This window comes from Abramis brama (genome assembly GCF_963993115.1).
Source record: "Abramis brama genome assembly, chromosome: 2".
Taxonomy (NCBI): Eukaryota; Metazoa; Chordata; class Actinopteri; order Cypriniformes; family Leuciscidae; genus Abramis; species Abramis brama.
In genome coordinates this window covers 33,670,618-33,691,696 of record NC_139964.1, presented here as the reverse complement: position 1 = coordinate 33,691,696, position 21,079 = coordinate 33,670,618, and the positions used below count along the sequence as shown (strand labels likewise).

The window sequence follows — 21,079 nt, the reverse complement described above, 5'->3', positions numbered from 1 at the left end:
AAAGGGGCGGTTCTCTGAGGAACCACACAGGTTTCCTGAGGAACTCTTATATTAGGCACTGTGTGGAACCACTTTGGGTGCCTCCAGGAACCAAATTTCATTTTTTTAAATATTCAATTTCATGTTGTAACTATGGTTACCTTTGACTTCTATTATAATAAACAAATTGAACCAAATGCAAAATAAGAATTGTTTATTACATATTTTATATTCATTTTTATACATACACTTCCATACACATGGGAAAAAAGCTAACTATAGATTAATATCAATGAATACACAAAAAAATGTTTATAATACATAAGCAACATGTCAATAATCAACCATGTATATACAATAGGCTATACAAGAAAAGACATTTCAACAAAATGCATGGAAACACATATGTTCCACGAAATAAATCAATGTAAAAAAAAAAAAAAAAAAAGACTAATTAAAAATGTACATCTTCACTTAACTTTAAAACATTTGTGTTTCAGTCCAATAGTAAGTCTGACATCACTGTTTCCAAGTACAAAAGCTCTATCAGATGCCAAAAACAAACAAACAGTGCTAATATGCACTCATTGTGCTGTAATATTCCTGAAAATTATGATCCTAACCTTATCTCTATTCCGAAATCTCAGATGGTTAGTTATTCAGCTATTTTGAATCATAAAATGTTGAAGTCTGGGATGCCGCAGAAAACATTTTCCATTATAACAGAGTTAAGGTGCAGTAAAATTATCTGTTGTTCTGTGAATGTTCACTGGTGAATTCCAGTCATTTCAATAAGAATCCACATGATCAGCAATTTCGTTTGTGGTCAAAAATGTCACTATGGGACCAAGGTGGTCACTGGAATTCGCTAGATTTGACCAACAGAAAGCTGCTTGAAAGTGACTCCTGTGTGAGCTGTGCTTCTACATTACATCGCTACACTGCTGACAATGGTCAATGGACTTTTTTGCCTGTGTAATTTCACGAAATTCACAAATGTGACCGCACCTTTACTCGCTGCAACATAAAATGCAATCAATAATAAAATCTCCACAAGGGACATGTGAGGTACTTAACGAGTTAGAAAAGTGAAAAGGTACAGCAGATTCGTTTTCCGTTTGTTTTTCCTCTTTTCTGGTGGATGGTCCAGGCAGTGATTTTCAGGTCTACAGGAGGATTTTTATTCTTGTTCAAACTTGTATTTCAGCTTACCGAGATCCCTGCAAAGTACAAAATTTACTGTTAGTAAGGTTATTAAAGATAGTTGTCAAATTTAAATAATTTCCTCAGCCTTGTGACGTTCCAAACCTGTTTTGACTTTCTGTCTGTGGAACCCAAAAGCAGATCTCAGGCATAATGCAACCCCAGTCACCATTCAATTTCACTGCATGAAATACAAGCAGAACAAATTTGTGTAAATCATTCAGGAAACCATTCTTATGCACACTTGTCTAGTTCAATTCAATTCAACAATTTATGTAAAAATGGTTAAGCTCCAAAAATGACCAAGAAAAGATCCTAAAAATAATCAATGAGTTCACAACTCATGTGTTATGGGTTGTGTTGTAGCCTAAGTCTTCTGAAGCCATAGAGCTTTTTCCTTTTTTTTTGTCGAAAAAGACTAAACTTAAGTTATAAGTTAAGTTATAATTCAGACAGAGTTAAGTTAAGTTATAATTCAGAGTAAGTTAAGTTATAATTCAGAGTTAAAATGTCTTATATTCAAATGCAAATGATAAAGATATAAGAAAAAAATGCATAGCATTATTGGCGCCAAACCTGTGATATTGTTTTTCTGAGTAACATGAATGAGATTTGTGAGCATGAGGGAAGATTTTCAGAGAATAACTGATTAAAAAACACAAGTACACAGTCAAACAATACAATTTCACACAGAGAAAGTTCATAGTAATAAAGTACTTGCATGTGGTGCAGGTAACTTACTGTAATTCAATGTTGCCACTGAAATGTTCAGATTATTTTAGAAATGTTACGTTACTGGTTGTTCTGGGGAAACAAAAGAACAAAGCTGATTATTCACAACATAATATTTATTGACCAGTAATTTGCTTTAAAATGGTATTTGAGAGAATGAGGGCACCTGTAGTAAGTAAAGTTAGGCTAAACAAAAACAGACCAAACTATATTAACCTGCTTTTGTTACCCATAACAAACGCAAATGACCACAGCAGGAATCAGCTAAATTAGTAAGGCTATATCAGCAATTTGAAGACACAGTTGTACAGAATATGTTGAATTGAATGACTAAATCAATCTAAGACAATAAGTCAGTAATTTCCATTTGTTCATTAGATCAACGTAGTTAGCATCGCGGCTAAAACCTTCATACCAGAGCAATAAACGAGTGGTAAACACTGTAAAAACGTAGTAATGTATAATACATTTAGTTTTTATATATATATATGTGTGTGTTTGAATATATAGTGAGTAGACTCTGTATTTATATTTATTTGGCGAGTTTACAAACCTTGTAACGGAGAGCCGAAGAAATGGCGGAAGCTTTGATGAGAGGAGCCGTTACTTCAAACCCGATGACGTCGATCAGCTGAGCTTTGTTGCGCGCGAGCAGCGCGAGCATCACTGAAGCGACGACAGCAGCAGTTTCGTGACAGAATAAAACTTTTCTCCTCCTGGTTCTTCATATTATTAATACTATTATTATTTAGTGTTGTTGTTTAAGGTTTAAATTAATCAATAAAATAGGCCTATACTAAATAAATGTAAGCTACACAGGTGAAAAAGACGTAGCTACTGTTAAATGTATTAAAAATGCATTAAATTATATGTGTATTGTAGGCCTACTAAAAACACACTCAAGTACATTTTTAATACATTTAATAGTATGTCTTTTTCACCTGGGTATGTATACTGAATCAAACTTAAGTAGCCTATAATAATAATAATAGGATAATAATAATCTTATTCTGGCCTCACTGAACCATTGGGTTACTCCAGATGCTGGCTTTAACATAAGAGATCTTCCAGGAACCACTTAAATGTTAAAAGATCTTCCAATAACCCTTTTATCGCATTCAAGTTCCTCTATTTTCCCCCAAAGCACTTTGAGGTCTCATAGTAGTAATGAAAAGGTGACTCCAGAACCTCTGGACTAAATACAAAGTGCTTAAAGGATCCCATAAGTTCCAGCAAGAACCTCAAAGATTGTCAATGCTCCTCCAGTAACCCTACTATAGGAGAAAGAGCTTTGAGGCACCTAAATTACATTTTGAAGTTCCTTGAGTATCCAACAGGATATTTGTGGCTCCTTTAGTTTTTACAGTGTATGATTGAATCTGGAAATAAAGCAAATAACTCAGATGGAATGTCCGTAATTTATAGCAAAACATCTAGCATTAATCCCCTCCCCCCTCCCCCCTCCCCCCCAACCAACGTGGTTCAACTACCAATTTGCGACAATACAGTTTAGGGAAACAGTTGTGACTAGCTAGTTGATTTTTTCAACGATGCATCATACTATGGTAGTTAAGTAGCGAGTTACGTCGTTGTATGGGAAACGCACCCCAGGTCAAAAATGAGAGGTCACAAGGCCAAAGTTAAAATAAGAACAGTGTCAGCTCCATGCACACTGGCACTATGGAGATTTCTATATCGTGGGAACTGGGAATGCCCTCTAGTGTCTGTCCATTTTACAGGCCAGAAAATAAGACTCTCTCAATACACAAAAGCTGAGCACCATGACAAAGAGAGATAAATGTTGAGGACTCCTCCTTAGAGGTCAGTTTGTGTCACCGCTTAAATACACAGGGGATTAGAAAAAGTACAGGAATAGTAGTTAGGTGGAGAGACATTTTCTGCTTCAAAATCTGGGGTTGTATAAATTCAGTTAGCATTTTCAGAAAAAAAAAAAAGAATAGCCTATATCATTTTTTATATAATTCCAAATAAAGCTGAACAACCTGTGAGCAAGAGCAGTGATGTAAAACACAAATGCAAACTATTATCGCAAGGAAAGAGAGATGAAAATATAAAAAAAAAAAAAAAAAAAAACAACATTTTGTTGCTATGTCATGCGATTAAAATACATTTTTGTGATTGTTTTCTCTTAAACTTTATATATATATATATATATATATATATATATATATATATATATATAGTTTTATATATATATATATATATATATATATAGTTTTATATATATATATATAGTTTTATATATATATATAGTTTTATATATATATATAGTTTTATAGTTCTATTTACTGTTATAGCCTACATGTAAATGACAAATAAATTCACATTGCAAGCATAAGCTTTCATAATTACAACGCGATTTGAAAGCATTTCGTCAAATTGCTCCGCCCATAACTGGCTCGAGGTGACAGTTAATTAACCTCAGACAGCCACTCAACAAATTTGAGACTTACGGAGCCCGGGAAGTTACCTGTGGGAGAAAAAAAATAATAATAAATACGTTCTGGATTGAGAAAGCGTGGGCACGGTTTATGAATTTGTGGGTACAGATTGCAAAAACTGAAGGCACGGTTTACAGATCTGAGAGCGCGGATTAGAAACTCGTGGTACGAATCCGTGGGCATGATTTGTTAAACGAAGGAACCGTTTGAGAATTCGTGAGTAGCCTACGGTTTATAAACTGAGCGGATGGATTGCAAAACGTCGCCACGAATTTATTTATTTTTATTTATTTATTTTTTCCTCAGGTGACTTCCCGGGCTCCGTAGTGACTTCATGTTTGTAAGAACGATTAAAAAACGCCTTTCTAGGCTAGTCTCAGTTTAATCTGCCGACCCTCTCGTGACTCGTCTAACTAAGGTAAGCAGCCAAAAGCAATCTCTTTTCTTTTGCGTTTAAACATGTCTTTCATGTTCAAGCTATAGGCAATTTCATTATTAATAATGTGATCATATGCCTCTTTGGTTTTACAAATATAAAAGATAAGAAGGGGGTACTTTGTTTGTAAAGTTAAGTGAACCCTGGCCAGGCCAGGCCAATATGACAACGGAACACAGGCAAAATCTAGCATACACACACACACAAAAAAAAAACAACCCACGATTAGTCATTTTCTTAATGACCAGAAGATGGCAGTGAATACATTAAGTTTAGAGTGAACACGATCCACACAACAAAAAAAAATATACCAACGATTTTGCTTGGCTCTGTATTAGCTTATGTTTAATATAACAAGAAATACCTATAGTAGGTAGTCATCTCTAATTTGGTATTTTGGTGATCCATGTACAATAGTCTAATTAAATCCTTATCCTATGAAGCTGAAATATTCACTAACAATATAGCCCATATCTGCGCAAGCAAGACACAACTACATTTCGCTTTACTCACATTAAGAATCTTATATCATTATCTTCTTCTTCATTATTCTCCTCTTCCTCCTCCTTTTTTTGGCAGTTATAGCAAACCAGGACCCTATTGCCACCAACTGAACTGAAGTGTGGATTTAAATTCCCCACACCTATGTTTCCCCCATTGTTTTTTAACCAAAAAGGTTTTCTGTTGTCTTTTCTATATATATATATATATATATATATATATATATATATATATATATATATATCCGGAAGGCCTAACTGTAGGAAGTTAGTTCAATCATATTTCATAGGTAACGGTATGTTCTTTTGTTTCAAAAAATATATGACATTTTAATAATGAATAATAAACAGAAACAGACTTGGAAAGAAACTTCATGCTTATTCACATTAACACTTTATTCATATCAAGTCTTTTTTTTCTTCTTTTTTTTAAAGACATAACATTAAATACAGAAGGCACTTACAAAAATTGTTAAATTATAGAAACATATTAACATGGATTAAAAATAATCAGAAAAATAAGGACCAGAGATGGCGCCACATGGCAGCCTTGTACAGTACATCTCAAGTAAAATCTACAGAGCACTAATCTAAGTACAGTATAAAGAGGATTTATTGTTATTATTTTAATGCCCTATACTAGGTTTTAATACATAATTCAATCATTTAAAATACAGATAGCACATAACACAATTGTTTGTCACTAGTAAGTGGTTCTTGTTTTTGTTGCAATTTGTTTATTTTAAATGTTAGGCTTTGTGGTTTCTGCATCGAAGGAGTACTGGTACAGCTCGATCAAGCGGTTGGCCTCCCTCTGTCCTGACAACAAAGCACCATGGGTAGTGGAATAGTATTTTCTATGGGTAGCTTCCCCAGCAAACAAAACCTGTAGAGGCTTTGGATAGAAGTAAAGAAAAGAACAACAAAAAGTTAGCTTGACAAAACATACAACATTACTGCCCTGTAAGGCCCAATAGACTATTTCTAGCATAAGTCTTAATCTTTCCAATATAAAAAAAGTGAGGTCTCCAGCGTCTTGTTCTTTTGTGCTGTGTACTCTGTGGGGTCAGACTGTTCCTTTCAGACATTTAATTGGCCTGAGCATGTTTGTGTGCGTATATATGTGTGTGTTTGTTTGGCCCTTGGCCTTGTACAACCCAACCTTCTCATCTGACTCAAATTTCAGTCTCAGCACTCCACAGCTCAGTACAGGCTAACAAATTTAAAAAACCACCACGCAAGCGACTTCGGTCAGCCTGAATTTAGAGCAGTCAAGGGAAAGTTGAACAATGGCAAAAGAGGCCATGTAAGTGGTTATAAACGAGATTCAGATGTCTTTGAGTAAAATAATAAGAAACGAGTCTTATTCCTTGGAAGGTCACCTGCTGTCTTTGCTTTAATTGGCAGGTAGTTTAATTCAAGTTAATAGAAAACAAATAATTCACTTTTTTGCACTTATAAAGGGCAGTGATACTCATATATAGCCTACTCTGTTGTTCCAAAAGATACTGAATAAATTCGGTTCTCTAAACTATATTAAGTGGCTATTGCAAAATTTGCTTTAAAGGTGCAGTAAGCGATTTCTGAAAAACACTGTTGAAAATGGATTGGCCCGAGCACCACAACACACCTGTACCCAATCAGTAGCAGGGGGCGTATACACTCATGATGGGGGAGGAGAGCGAGTGAGCAAGAGGGAGATTTGAAGAAAGACTGACAAAAGAGAAAAGGTCAGAGGAATATCGCTGTAAAAAGAAGGGATAGGCGCTGGAGTGACCCAAAGTGGGAAGGCCTGAAAACGGACTCAGAGGTTGTGTTGTTTCTGCTCCATATGTGAATAACATTGGTTTTGAGTGTGTGCTGCTGGCAACTAACAATGAACTCTTGCTTGTATTTACTCGTGTACTATTTGTTCATTTTTTATTCTTCCTTGTCGTTCGTTCGCGATTCGCTTTATTTTCTGCAAAGCATTATTTAGCTTTGCTTCAGCCATGATAAAGAGACATCCACTCTTGCATTCCGAGTTTGTGCATTTTGAGGGCGGAGCAATGAAGGGAGGCTTGTGTTTTGTTTTGGGTTGAATTCAAATATCAACAGTGTTCAACAATGATTCTCAGAAATCGCTTACTGCACCTTTAATAGTCAATACAAGTGGTAATTTCAACTCACCGGAGCCTTAGTGTTTTTAATATAAGGCAGGGGCTCAGCTAGCCTCTCCACATCTCTGCCGCTGGACCCAACTTGAGTGAATGAGTAAGAACCCCGGATATAGGGGTTACTGCCCCAGGAGGAGCGCAGGATCCGCCTTGGCTTAGGAATATTCTGGTTTCCTGATGGAAGTCAAACATATGAAAATAAATTGACTAATTGATTAAAAACGTAAATCTGTGCTTATTGTTGTGAAAATTAAAATTATACAGGGATCAGTCTTTTTTTTTAAGTGTTGTTCATTTATGCTGATCTGTGTTTGTTTTGGTGGTGTGGATTTAATGGATATGTAAGGGAAGTTAGTCTTAGGTCATATATAATGACAGAAATTAGGGGACCTTTTAATTATTAGTGGTAAGGTGTGACCAAATCCAATTTCAGCAAACTAATTATATAGGATTGGGGCAGATGGGAGGGAAACCTGCTGTGGATCTGGATAAAAAAAGACTGACCTAGTTAACTGGCATGCCAGCCTGTTGACATCATCTACAGAGAATGTGTGCATTGACCCTCATGTCTGACTAAGTGTTCTGTCATGAAAGGGTTACAATGGAAGAGAAACCAGAGTTGTTTACAGTACAATCTTTCACACAACTGAAAATTTGGAGCCCTTGTCTATACCTTTACCCTGACTTTAACAGAGGTAATTTTTCTGTCATGATTTAACAAGTACATGTGCTTTCTTGTCACAGAGAAATATAACTTATAAGCTTGACAAGATGACAGCATTAACTCTTTCCCCGCCTTTTTTTTTTTTTTTTCAAGTTGCCAGCCAGCGCCAGCATTTTTGATCATTTTCACAAAAAATGCATGGCCCCCAGAATATTTTGTTGAAGGAATATCTTAACATGCAATATATCAAAAGAAAGAACAGAGCTTCTGCTTTTAAACAACGTTTAACAAAGTTTTATTTTAGCTTCATGCATTCTTTTTTATCAACACTTGACTGTGGATAAATCTAATAAAAAAAGAAACATATAGAGCAAAAAGCTGAGAAAATCAAGTTTTTGTCAGACTACATCTAGATTAAAACATAGATGGATCAACACCCCTAATGCACAGTCCTATAGCTAGCTCGTACTGGGTCGACATTTCATTCTGTAACATTAGTCAGTTATTTTACATATGCATCTGCTTACATATTGCTTGTTTCTGCTTATTTTTCGCCTGTGTTTTGATCCAGAGATGCAATACTCTTTCAGAAGGTGTCACAGCGCCCCCTACTGTATAACAGTGAAAACACAGAAAGCCAGAAAATGGCAATGAAGCGTTGTCTCATAAATGACGGAAAATTCTGTCAATGGCGGGGAAAGAGTTACTATAGCCAGTTAAATGTGCAAAACACTTAACACTTAAGTGTTAAACACTCTTTGTTTGGATGACACATTTGATTATTAAATTGCTGAACCCCTACACAAATCTCCTGTCACCTGGAAATGATCTACCTTGATTGTTGTGTATGTGCAGCTCTATCAGAGAGGCATAATAACAAAATGGGGGATTATAAGAATGAGGTAAAGGTATTGAAGAGCTAAATTAATTTTCAAACAACACATTAACAATGGTCTTTCTGTTGAAGACAAACGGCAAAAGAACTGTCAACAATAAGTCTTAGTGGTGGGAAAAAGAGGGAGTCTGCAAATGACTCGTGCAGATGAGAGATTAAGAGAGGTGTAATTTTCTTGCTTTGTAACACCCTAATTAGAGATCAGTTTAAACAAGATTTCGCCCAAATACTAAGATTCTTGCTTGGTATTGTGGAAATGTGTATAACTACAGTTAAAGACTTACAGTGTTACACTTGCACATATGCTGACCTGTGAACTGGCGTAGTAGTTCAGTGCATATCTCCGCCACAGTCTCGTCGTCACACCTTTCCATGCGCAGGGCCTCTTCACCGCAGATCCAGCCACTCAACATGTGGCCATAGCGCTCAGGCGGATAGAGCACATCAAAACTGCAGATCTTTCGATACCACAGCTCTTCTGGGTATGCCTGGCTCTCCAGTTGTGCCTCGTCCTCCCAAACAAACTGAATGCTGTTGCACTCGGGGCTCCAGAAGGGCTCTGCAAACTCCAGAAAAATCTTGTCAGTGGTACTAATGCCCAATTTCTGGACAGCCTGTGCCTTGTCTTGTGGCAGGCCTGGGGAGAAGAGAGTCTCATGAGCTTTCTTCAGGAACCCAAGAGAGGCCGTTACGATCACATGGTCTGCCAGCAGACACTCTGCGTCTTCGCACTCCAGACAGACTGGAGAAGGGCTGGGTCGTTGGTCCTGGTTATGGTCAGCCTGGTCAGAAATTTCCTCTGCATCCTGGGAGCTGCAGTTCCAATGGATGCGGCGGACAGGCTTGCTGAGGCGGAGGACACGACTTGGGATGTCCTGAGCCAGGATCTCAACAACTTTAATGAAACCAACAGGAATGACATGGTGAGCACCGGGAATCTCGGTCCACTCACCAAACTCGCTTAGAGACACTTCATCCATGCTGGGGGAACTGCTTTCGCAGCTTTCCACCTGAGGCACAAAAGAAGATATTAAGAAATAAATTGTGCATAAACTTGTCTCATCAGCATCTTGCTGTTAATATACTTCTTGGCACCAAAACTAAATATACTGAGTCAGATAATGTGACCTTTCGCTTTATGTATAGCCTTCCTTTACTGTTTTCATGCTAAACACCATTTACTCTAAGGTTACTGTTTCAAATGATACTGCTCTAAACAAACACAAGCAGATATAGTCTAGCAGGCATATAGGCAGCTGAGTGTTTTGTCTAGTTCTGCCCCTTCTTCCCATAACCTCTAGTATTACATGATGACATTCAATATCTGTCCTACTTTTACCTCAGTAATCCAAAGCTTTCAGTACTATCAGAATTTCTGTGAATAGCCTGACCAAACAGTAGTGTGAGACTTTTACAAAGAAGTTAAAATATTCCATGAATTGTGAATGCAAGCCCATTGTGAGTCTAAGTCTAAGTGTGGGAAATGATTACAACAGTAGTATTTTTGGAATCCACACCTCTGTGGGCAGAAGTCTACAGTTTTGCATTTCACAAGAGAAACTCACTGTTGCAACAGAGTGGGAAGTGAGCATGGCAGTAAGATTGACATCACTGTTGTTTTACAAAGGTGATGACACATGCAATGTGTTTCATGTTGTCATAGATTTGCAACAAATCTGCTTATGACAGGAATTCAGCTGGAATTTTCCTGATGTGGCTTGTAACGTAGATGGCGAATGTGATGCCACACCTCTAATTTCAAAATTAGGTTCAGAGAGGAATATCTTGATTTTTAACTATCCTATGAATAATCAAACCATGATTTGCTTATGAAAAATCTCTCTAAGGCATTAATGCCCCGCCCACCTTGAGGTACTGTTGTAGCATAGATAACTTAAGTTTCTTGGTGCTTTCTGAGTCATAAGGATCAAGCATGATCTTCTTGCGCAACACATCTCGTGTGAAGATCCCCACACTGTTTTGACTCTCGGCTCCCACAGGCTTTCCGTTCTGGAAGAACTCCTGAGTCAGCTCGTACACCTGCTCAAAGGAGGTTGTTCGACAAGATTAAGAGAGTGAGATCCTAGTGTCATCAGATCATGGAGCTATCCTTACTACAAACAAGGGTTTAAGTGCATTAGTTACTCTTGATGGAATACACTATGGTCAAAATATTGCATTACTTTAAAGGGATAGTTCAACCAAAAATGTAAATTCTGTCATCATTTACTCATCCTTTTTGTTTTTCCGAAACTAACTTTTTTAAAGAATGTACTTCTATTGTAATTGAATAGAATGTAATTGACTTCTATTGTATGGGAAAAACTAAGATTAATCAAAATATCTATTTTTGGAATGACATGAGGGTGTCTAAAAGGGGGTCTTTCATTTTTGGGTGAATTATCCCTATAACTGTACGTACACACCGCCACCGACTTGAGCTGCAAAGAAGCTCTGTCAAGGACGCTTGTCAAAAAGTACGGGGAAGCTTGTTGACGCTTTGGCCACTCTGATGTAGCAGCATTCTACGTTCGATCATGGGAGAAGAGAAGTGTCACACCATGAAATGTAAACAGAAAAAACAAACAATACATTGACACTAGAAACCTTTTATAATGACAGCATTTTTATAACCGTTTTGGTCACATTTGGTCGGGAAAAAAAGAATAATTAGCTATTATTATTATTATTATTATTATTATTATTCATAGTGAGTGCGCACGCGTGGCCGGGGTTCTCTCTCTCTCTGCTCATTCTTATATATGCCCTGTCAAGCGTGCCCTGTTAAAATGACAGGACTTAAAAACACATGCAAATGATAAACTTTCACTCAATGATGGTTAAACTGCAATTAATCCGATAATGACAGGAAACCCAGCAACGGCGATGATCAGCTTCTCCTCCATTTTCTCGGAACTAATGTTTTGGTAGGAACGAAAGTTTACATCGTATGTTTCTCTGGAATCAGCCAGCGCGAAGGACGTCTATATTCCGATTGGTTGCTGGCATTTTGCCGCTGCTTGCCGCTGAACCGCGTCATAGCTCATTACCATAAAGTTGAGCTACTTTCAACTTTCTGATTGACGCTCTGGTTGCTCAAAAAGCCCAAAACGCGACGCCGTTGGATTAGACGCTCCTTGCAGCTGAGAGAAGCCAGCTTCCATTGAAAATGAATGACTTCTGGTAACTTTGGAAGCTCAAGTCGGCGGCGGTGTGTACGTACAGTAAGTGTCTCTTTCATTTACTAGCCAAAATATTTGCTATATTCATGAAACAGTGTGTGATACTAGATGCAAAATAAAATAAATATTAAATAAATATCAGTCCCAAACTAAAGACAGGGATCTTGCAAAACACTCTGAGAGAGATATAGAAGGATAAAGGCTCACTGTGAGAACAGCAGCTCAGGATGAGGTAACAACCACAGAACACATGCAGTGCTCATCGCAAAGGATTTTTTCTACTGGCCCGGATTTTTCCCCCAACCCCTATCAAAAACGCATGTGACCACATTTGTAGTGGAAATGCTATCCATTTTGAAGGGGTCCGAGACTGCAGTAAAGCACTGCATGCTCTTCGCGCTAGCTGCTTAATACAGATGGAAACAAATGCATCTTGGCAGACCACTTGTGATTGGATCACAAGGCGAAACTCTGCCATAATGTGTTTATTTATTCAAGCCTTATCCACAAGAGGCTACAGCAAAAGGTTCAAGCTTTGCTTGCACAAAACCAAGCACTCTGCTCTCTTCCATCACCTCATTGTACAGGTCACTGAACTCCTCCACCAGATCCTTTGGGATCCGCTTGCCGCTGTTGGTCTGGTAGTGGGCCACACCATTCTTGGCGTACAGGCTGATGCGGCCCACACTCCTCTCCTCCTCTGTGGTGTGCTCCAGCAGCCCATTTTCCTCAGCCAGGTGGTAGATGGGGTTCCCATTTGCCCCATGTATCCAGGTTGCTCCAAGTTCCAAAGTGGTTTTACCTGTTGAGAGAAGGAGATAGGACACCTTGAAAATAAGCATTTTCTGATCTGAAAAAGTTGACGATGAATTTGGACTAAGAAAGAATAAAAAGTATGCTGTCATATGACAAGACAGTTGTTCTCACCGTGCTGAATGCTTTGCACTCTGCCTCCGATACGGTCTGAGGCTTCTAGCACCGTGACATTGGTGAAGCCGTTCTCCAAGAGGGTTTTGGTGGCGGCTAGGCCGGCCAAGCCCGCACCAATCACTACTATTCGAGGTTGTCGATGTCTGTGTAGGGCTCTACTAAGAGGATCATCAGTGCTGTCTGAAGATATTTCACAACTTTGCATGCCGTCCAAGCTCTTCTTCTAGGGAATCTGGGGAAGGGTGAGATGAGGAGAAACCATTAGAGCAAACACCAAGCCCTCCAGCAAGACTAATAATAGAGATTATTCACAGGAAAAGAACGCATCAAAGATACTGAACTTTACATCTTCGAGCATGTGGTTCAAAGGACTGACTGCAACTGTGTCTTTTCAAAGCACAACCTTAAATAACACTATTCACAAAATAAGGTGTCTTATCTCTAACCTCGTGTGTATGAGTTGAGACTGATTATATCACTAATGTAGTGCTGAATAATAATGAAGACAAAGCAAAAATGCCGGTGAAGGGTAAATTTGATTCTCATTTTGTCTTCACCCATCTGAGGACACGGTGTCGGGCAGGGCAACAGACTCGCAACAACATACTAGAGAATGTAAAATGTCATTGCACAGAGTCCATTTTCACAAGTGAATGGAAAAGGTCTGTATGTGGCTGTGAAAATAATTACACTGTGATAGGAAATTAATGTGCTCTTCACATTTCCGTTCAGGCTTTTCAGGCAAGGCCTTCACATAAACACGCCAGCTTACGTGTGACAGCCAAAAGAAAAAGATACACCTGATGTTGGACAGACCTCATAAGACAAGTCTATTGATTTAAGGACCTGAATGTGGAAAAAGTGATAATGGAATATTGGAAACAGGATGTTATTATAGTGGACCAAATGGAAATTTTACTGTAATCTTTCCTCACATCAGAGTGACCTGATTTATCACACTGATACCCTTCTTTATACATGAACACACACAACCACACACAACCCTTATCTGTCAACATTGTTATTGTACCCAGTAGGCACAGCCGCTCACATGCAATGAGGAAGAGATTGACAACTATGAATAAATTTGATTTGAATGGATGAGGTTGTGGCTACTATGCTCTCAGTACACACTACAATAACCTCCTGTTGGGAGTTTGCACAGGCCAAATTCATCAACACCGTTTGTTATCAGACTGCGGAAAGGACAGTAAGGGCTGCCTGTGGCTTCCCTGACGCACAATGACAATGAACACTTATTATAAACACCGAAAGGTACTAGTGTGATGCCGGCATTGTGTGCTACTATATGAATGGGTTGTTTCCTCCTTGAGAATTCTCAGCATGTGACCTCAACTGAATTTAGCCACACATTTTAAAGGGATACTTCACCCAAAAATGAAAATTATTTCCCCATATAATCACCCTCATGTTGTTCCAAACCCATAAGACTTTTCTTCATCTTCAGAACACAGATAAAGATATTTTTAATAAAATCTGAGCGATTTCTATGCCTCCTTTGACAGCTATGCAACTACTAACTTTGGTGCTTCAAAAAGTTCATAAAGAGATTGTAAAACTAATCCATATGAATTGAGCAGTTGTGTCAAAATTTTCTGAAAAGACACGATGACTTTATATTATGAACAGATTGAATTTAGGCTTTTATTATAAACATTGATCAGCAAACATAAACAGAAGCTCAACCGTACCAGCTTGATGCGTGGAAACAATACTCATTGGTTCTTGCAGAAGCTCAAACATGCTGTGTAACACACAAGAATGAACCTCATTGGTTCTTGCAGAAGCTCAAACGTACTGCGTAACACAGAAATGAACCTCATTGGTTCTCGCAAGTAAAGCAAGCCTACTTGTTTAACCCTTTTCCACCAAAAAAGAACTGGTTCGGAACTGGTTCGCGAGTAGGCCCCGGCTCCGAACCGGCACCAGCACTGCCTTGGTGGAAAAGGGGTAGTTGAGGTTCCTTTTACCATTTCGGATGTGTGCGTTGATGAATGTTAATATGTGAATAAAAGCTTAAATTCAATCTGTTCAGAGTATAAAGTAATCGCGTCTCTTCATAAAATTTGGACTAAACCACTCAATTCATATGGATTAGTTTTACAATCTCTTTATGAACTTTTTGAAGTGTCAAAGTGATAGTTGTGTGGACTGTCAATGGAGGGACAGAATTTTCTCAGATTTCATTAAAAATATCTTAATTTGTGTTCCAAAGATAAACGGTAGTCTTACGGGTTTGGAACGGCATGAGGATGAGTAATTAATGACAGAACTTTCATTTCTGAGTGAACTAACCCTTTAAGGCCGTGAATATCAGCAGGCTTTATGGTTGAACAAAAACAAAACTTAAGATAGTTTAAATACATTTTCTGAACAAATGGTACAGAATTTTACAATGATTACAATCGATTCCACCTGCAAAAGCAACCAGTGTCAGGGGAAAATAGCAAAACATGAAACCTTATCCTGGCTAAAACATGTTAAGTAATATGTGTGTAATAAGGATTCAGCTAAACACACACACAATGTTTTTACTCTGAGCTTCAGACACAGACATACAGTGAAGCAAGCTGGAAATTTCTCAGTGTGTGGCCTACAGCTAGAAAAACAACTAGACTATAGGGAAGCTTTGCGGTTGTGTATCTAAAAATTACAGATTGAAGGACATTTTTTTTTTTTTTTTTTTTTTCAGATTCAAATCTTTAAGAAGCTGACCTTACACTATTTTTGTCATTTCACTTATGACTTCAGCAAAATCATGCTTCTAAAGCAGCTCTTGTAAAGTTTGTGGCAGCAGTGATAGAATGGGAAGTGCCTGATTCATGGATTAATGCTTATCTAGAATGGGTCCCTTTAGTGAATGTGAGAGTGTGATGTCATCATGTAGGTCAAGGAGACATTTGCTGTTGAACTGAGAGAAACAGTGAGGCATTTATCAATGACCCAAAACTAAACACTCCCATAGAAAGGACACTCTACAGGGAGGTGGAGAGGTTCTTTGATGGGGTCCTGAAATGGAAAGTTTTGGATAACCTCAGTGCAACTGCAGGTCCTGACCACACCCGTTCCAATCTTATGCCGTTTAAAGTTAACCAGAATGCATGTGCAATGTTTAACAGACACACAAAGTTGATAAAACTAGGGCTTTCTAGATCATGGAGCACATCAGAAGTTGCTGAAGGCATTAGAAACAGCTGTACCAAATAAATAAAAAATTCAGTGCAATGGTCATGGTTGAAAAGGTTTGTTGTAAGAAACACTGTATGCATGAGAAAGTCCTTGCCTTGTGGTACATCTGTTTTTTCAAGGCAAAGGCAAAAGGCCACATCTTGTGAAGTCAGGATGAGGCCATAACATAAAATGAGATAATGTTAGGCATGGTTTCCATTGTTCTAATCCTACAATAGATGACCCATATAGCCATATAACTTTTTTTTCAACAAACACTTATGTTCCTTGTTAGCATCAACTAGAAGTTTTGATGTTGAGGACACTGTAACCCCTTTCCCATGAACAGGGTACTGGGGCTTTTGTTTATTTAAATATGTTCTCAAAAGTCTTAAGACTCTTAGACAAAAATTCTGATATAACATGTTTGCCATTTCTGAACAAGGGTGTGTTAGGTGATACTTCTCCGCCTGGTGATTTTGACCTTATTCATGATGTGTTTAGAAATCAAACTGAATAAGAGACATTGCCTAATATTTAAGAGAAGTAACTGATATCTTGAAATTCTTCCTTTTGAGCAACCTCAGCATTAATTTCTTACACCACTGTGGCTCAAACTTTATTTTGCTGTTTAGCAATAGTACTTCTGCTAGATGAGACTTCTGCTAGACTTCTGCTGCTTTTTTTTCAGAACTCTTTTCACCTCCAGCCATTGTGGATTTGAATGTGATCCTTGTAGAAGTATAATAACCACACCAACACCACACGTCCTGGCTCCTCACTTGCCGCAGATTAAGGGTGGGCTTTGGGGACGCACACACTCTACATGACCTAGAAATCACAACCTACATCCTATATAATACCTGCCCCTCCATTCACACATTGTAAGACAAAGTATGTCAGCACTGTACAGGTATCCCACTTATCCCACTCCACATCATCAACATGACTTATTAAAATAGATTGGAATTGTTAGAAACACTTGCATTCCAAATACAGGAACTGAAGCCATCCTGATGGGATACAATTTTGTAGCTTACAGGTTTTGATCAATACAAATGAATCAGTTATATCTATATTATTCTATTATTATTATTATTATTATTATTATTATGCTGCTCATTTAAAAAATCTATATAGCCTACCCTACGATAAAAAAAAAAAAAAAAGCTGTGCGTTCATAAAACCCCGAAGCACTGTGTCATTGAGTTGAGATAAGTGAAGTTTGGCTGATAAAAGTAGCAGCACAAAGTGCGTCCAGAAGAATCAGCGCTGCCACGTAACTACACAGTAACGGGCGAGTGGCCTCCAGTGATACGAAAATAAACGTCAACGTATGACATTTACTAAATACTCTTTTCATGAAATCAACCTTTACTGTACCATATTCAGCTGACTGAACATTTTCTATTATTTATGTCCTAATATAACAGCGCATTATAATAAGCAGTTGAATGAAAACTGAACTGTGACAAACAATGGAAGGATATGCTTTCAGAAAAAAATAACGGAGGAAAAAAAAAAACGAAAAAGACTGATAGAAACACGTTCTGTCCAATGTGAAAACACTGGTCAGTCCAGCGAGTCCGTTTTGTTTACAATTTTGATTAACCGTGTCTCCGTTAACAAACCACATCTTTAAAACACGCAACACTGTAGCGCTAAAACACACGCACGTCATCATATTTAGTATGGTCTTTACCTGACTTTATCGTCTTCAGCGTAAAGCGGAGAGCGATCCTCTGTTCTTTGTATAGCCTATTCACAGCGTCTCGCTTTGTATTTATGTCTTGAAACCAGAAGCAGCCAGTTTAGCCGATGCCGCTGCCTCCTCGCTGAATAAATATGAGGGTGTGTGACGTACCGCCACGAAATCAACACCGGCGCTCAACCGAGTCTTGGCGTGACTCACTGTTTGCAACAGACAGGGGCGTTTGAACTACACACAAAGCCCATCCTTTCTGTAGTGATGATGAGAGCGTATAGGCTACAGCTGGTTTTGTTCAGTCTTGTTATATTACGACAGACGCCTATCCTTAAGCAAACAAAATAAATTGGCTGGTTCTGGATAAATCAATCAAAATGTCAAACGATGTGTTCTAGAGTAACAATTAGCCTACTTTTAAGTCATGTGTGATATACAGATAGTTCATGTCTACATGATTTAATGCTTCTGAAGTTATTAAAATGCCATTCATTCTAATACAATGTAAAAAGTGTATAGGTTCAATACGTTCACAGTCAATGAAGAGAATCAATAAGTTATGACAACATGTTTTTACATTGCTTTAACTCATCAAAAGAAGTTAAGCAATTTTCTATTTTTTTTTAGTTATACAAGAATCAACTCAATTTTTCAGTCAGTTTAATGTAATTTAAGTTGAAATGACTTAAACATCCAAGTTGATTGGCTACTTAAAAATTACAGTGTACTTATATATTTTTTTTTATACTTATTATTTTTTGAGGCTATAGTAACAAAGAAAAATATTTAACACTCAGATATTTCATTGTATACCACTCTTTTTTGGCACAAAATTATATAAACAGTTCTTATAACAATGTGCAAGAAAAAGAAAATTCAATAAAAGCTATCTGATTGTATTATACTTTTAAAGGCCTATATTTTTCTGTTCATGTCTCTCAAGGTGGGGTTATTTCTGATCATTAATTTGCTTAGACTATTTCTAACCCAACCGCTGATGGAATCCACAGAAGACCGTAATATGGCATTATTGGGTACAAGATGTACTTTTTACACATACAAAGGCTAAATGCAACCTTTGAGACTATTTTAATCAAGTGGCAAACTTATCTGAATGCATATTTGTCTCTTTAAAGGGATTAATCCCATCAGACTTTTCCCAACAGCTAATTTCTCTAGCTCTCATCTATAAACATTTGCAGTTTCACAACTTCCCTTTTTTAGGTTCAATAGAACGCTGTGTCCTCATTGTGATAAAATGTTGGTTACTTACTTTGTCATGTCTCTAATTCATGTTCTGATACGATAATGCAAATTATATGATAAAAAATGCAAATAAAACCTGATAGTGATTTAGTTCTGGATGCTTTGGTTTGTGCATTTATCTAATCATTTTATACACAAAGTACTGTAGTCTGTTCTTTGTACATCAGGTTTTTCCACAATTTGCATATTAATTTACACAACTTTCCTTTTTTAAATGATCCTTGACGTAGTTCAGCATGCACATATGAAAGAGAAGAAATTATTATGCTTGTTTTGTACAGAAGAAAGGAAATCTCACAATTTAAAACTTACAATGTCCATTAACCAATTCATGGTATAATTATTTGATTATTATTTAAAATTGAGAACTAGAAAACTTGATTTGATGCCTAGGATATTCCAGTGCCGTGTAATTTAAAGGCCTGCTTTCTGCAGGCTTTGGTTTTTAAATAAAATCACAAGAGGATTAGCATTGGTCAGTATGTTCCTGAGATAGTCTCAGGAGAATAAACTAAATCTCATTCATGAATGGGTGCCAAAGCACAACTCATTAAAATGAAAACACAGAGGATTAGAATCATTCCATTTGGGAATTAGAAAAATCCAATAGTCCAATGCCGGCCTGTTTTCTGACTGTTTTATTATATAGAGACATAATTTGTTATTGAAAGATTTATTTGACTTAAAAAGTTTTCATCCAAATAAAATTCTCTTGCTAACACTTTAGATTAGGGAACACATATAGGAGTTTTCCCTCAATAAACTCCTAATTAATGCTTCTTGAAGGTAGTTACAGTAAGTTTAGGTACTGGGTTGGTATTAAGGGATGTAGAATATGGTCATGCAGAATAAGGCATTAATATGTGCTTTATAAGTACTAATAAACAGCCAATATGCATGTTATTAAGCAACTTAAAAGCGAATATGTGTTCCCTAGTCTAAAGTGTTACCATTCTGTTATATATTTATTCAGGGTGGAAAAAACTGTGGGAAGTGCCGGGCGGAGCATAGGTGGTTGTTGACAGTGTAATCTTCCAATTTAAACGCTGGTCAAATTACTCTGTCCTGAAAACACTGCATAAACCTCATTAACATTTTCTGTTTGTTTTGAGAAAAAAAATACAGTGATTAAGCATCTCAGACATGCTTCTTTTGCTGTTTTGTAAATACTCCAAATGAGTCATTGACTGGATGGAAAATGCTGTAGTTGGATAGAACTTATCCTCTGACCGAGTCTATTTAATTACACACAAACATGCATGAGTGCGGGTATGATTACCCATAAATACAATGAGTCTTTCTAATCTAATTGAGAAATCACCCCCTTTTGAGTCTCCTTATTGCTGAAAGTAAGGACTCGCTTTGAAACGACACATGTAAAACACTCGGCTGGTTTCAGTAACACATGGGCTGCACTTTATCTGTTATCTTGATGATTTCAAAGCAAGCTTGGCCACATAGAAAGGCTGCCATTATGAGGCCAACACGTGAATGGACACGGGCTTCGTGAATAAGTGGAACAAAGCAGAATGTGGTAAAAGGCCTTCACCAGTGAACCGGCCAACTAGAATGGCTCTTCTGTTGGCGACATCAGTGGGGTGCATATAGCCTGCACATTGTGAATTCTACCCGCCTAGCCTCCGTTTTCTCTAGCAGTCCAATTGGCATTGGCCGTGTGCCTCGATACAAAAGAGAAGGAAGAAAGTGTCTTTTCATGAATGGGAGGAGAAAGCAAGCGCAGGAACTGGGTGGAAGTGTTCTCATCAGGCAGCTTCAATGT

The 21,079-nt window shown here is 37.6% G+C and overlaps 1 protein-coding gene and 1 long non-coding RNA gene across 3 annotated transcripts; both read right to left on the bottom strand.

The window, feature by feature from the left end:
- Positions 1-177: 177 nt before the first annotated feature.
- On the bottom strand, positions 178-2,533 carry LOC311078390. Its single transcript, XR_014605153.1, has 4 exons — positions 2,468-2,533; positions 1,924-1,986; positions 1,288-1,363; positions 178-1,199 (listed from the first exon to the last, which is right to left on the bottom strand). It is a non-coding gene; the product is annotated as an uncharacterized lncRNA (long non-coding RNA).
- A 3,150-nt stretch (positions 2,534-5,683) lies between these two features.
- On the bottom strand, positions 5,684-18,186 carry smox (spermine oxidase). 2 transcript variants are annotated; one of them, XM_084107194.1, is made up of 7 exons: positions 18,031-18,186; positions 13,137-13,371; positions 12,785-13,011; positions 10,894-11,067; positions 9,338-10,037; positions 7,482-7,642; positions 5,684-6,207 (listed from the first exon to the last, which is right to left on the bottom strand). In XM_084107194.1, the coding sequence occupies exons 2-7, from the start codon at positions 13,342-13,344 to the stop codon at positions 6,055-6,057; spliced, it is 1,623 nt and encodes a 540-aa protein (XP_083963320.1). In that variant the 5' UTR covers positions 13,345-13,371; positions 18,031-18,186; the 3' UTR covers positions 5,684-6,054. The 2 variants fall into 2 exon arrangements, with proteins under 2 accessions (XP_083963320.1, XP_083963321.1); XM_084107195.1 differs by lacking the exon at positions 10,894-11,067 and having other exon boundaries at positions 18,031-18,172.
- Positions 18,187-21,079: the final 2,893 nt, after the last annotated feature.

What these genes read in the sequence shown, in the direction of transcription:
- smox (XM_084107194.1), bottom strand. Translation starts at nt 13,344, where the DNA reads ATGCAAAGTTGTGAAATATCTTCAGACAGCACTGATGATCCTCTTAGT. An exon ending in TCAGTGACCTGTACAATGAG is followed by an intron (nt 11,068 to 12,784) that starts GTGATGGAAGAG and finishes TCCTTTGAGCAG; the next exon opens with GTGTACGAGCTGACTCAGGA. An exon ending in ACTACTACGCCAGTTCACAG is followed by an intron (nt 7,643 to 9,337) that starts GTCAGCATATGT and finishes GACTTCCATCAG; the next exon opens with GAAACCAGAATATTCCTAAG.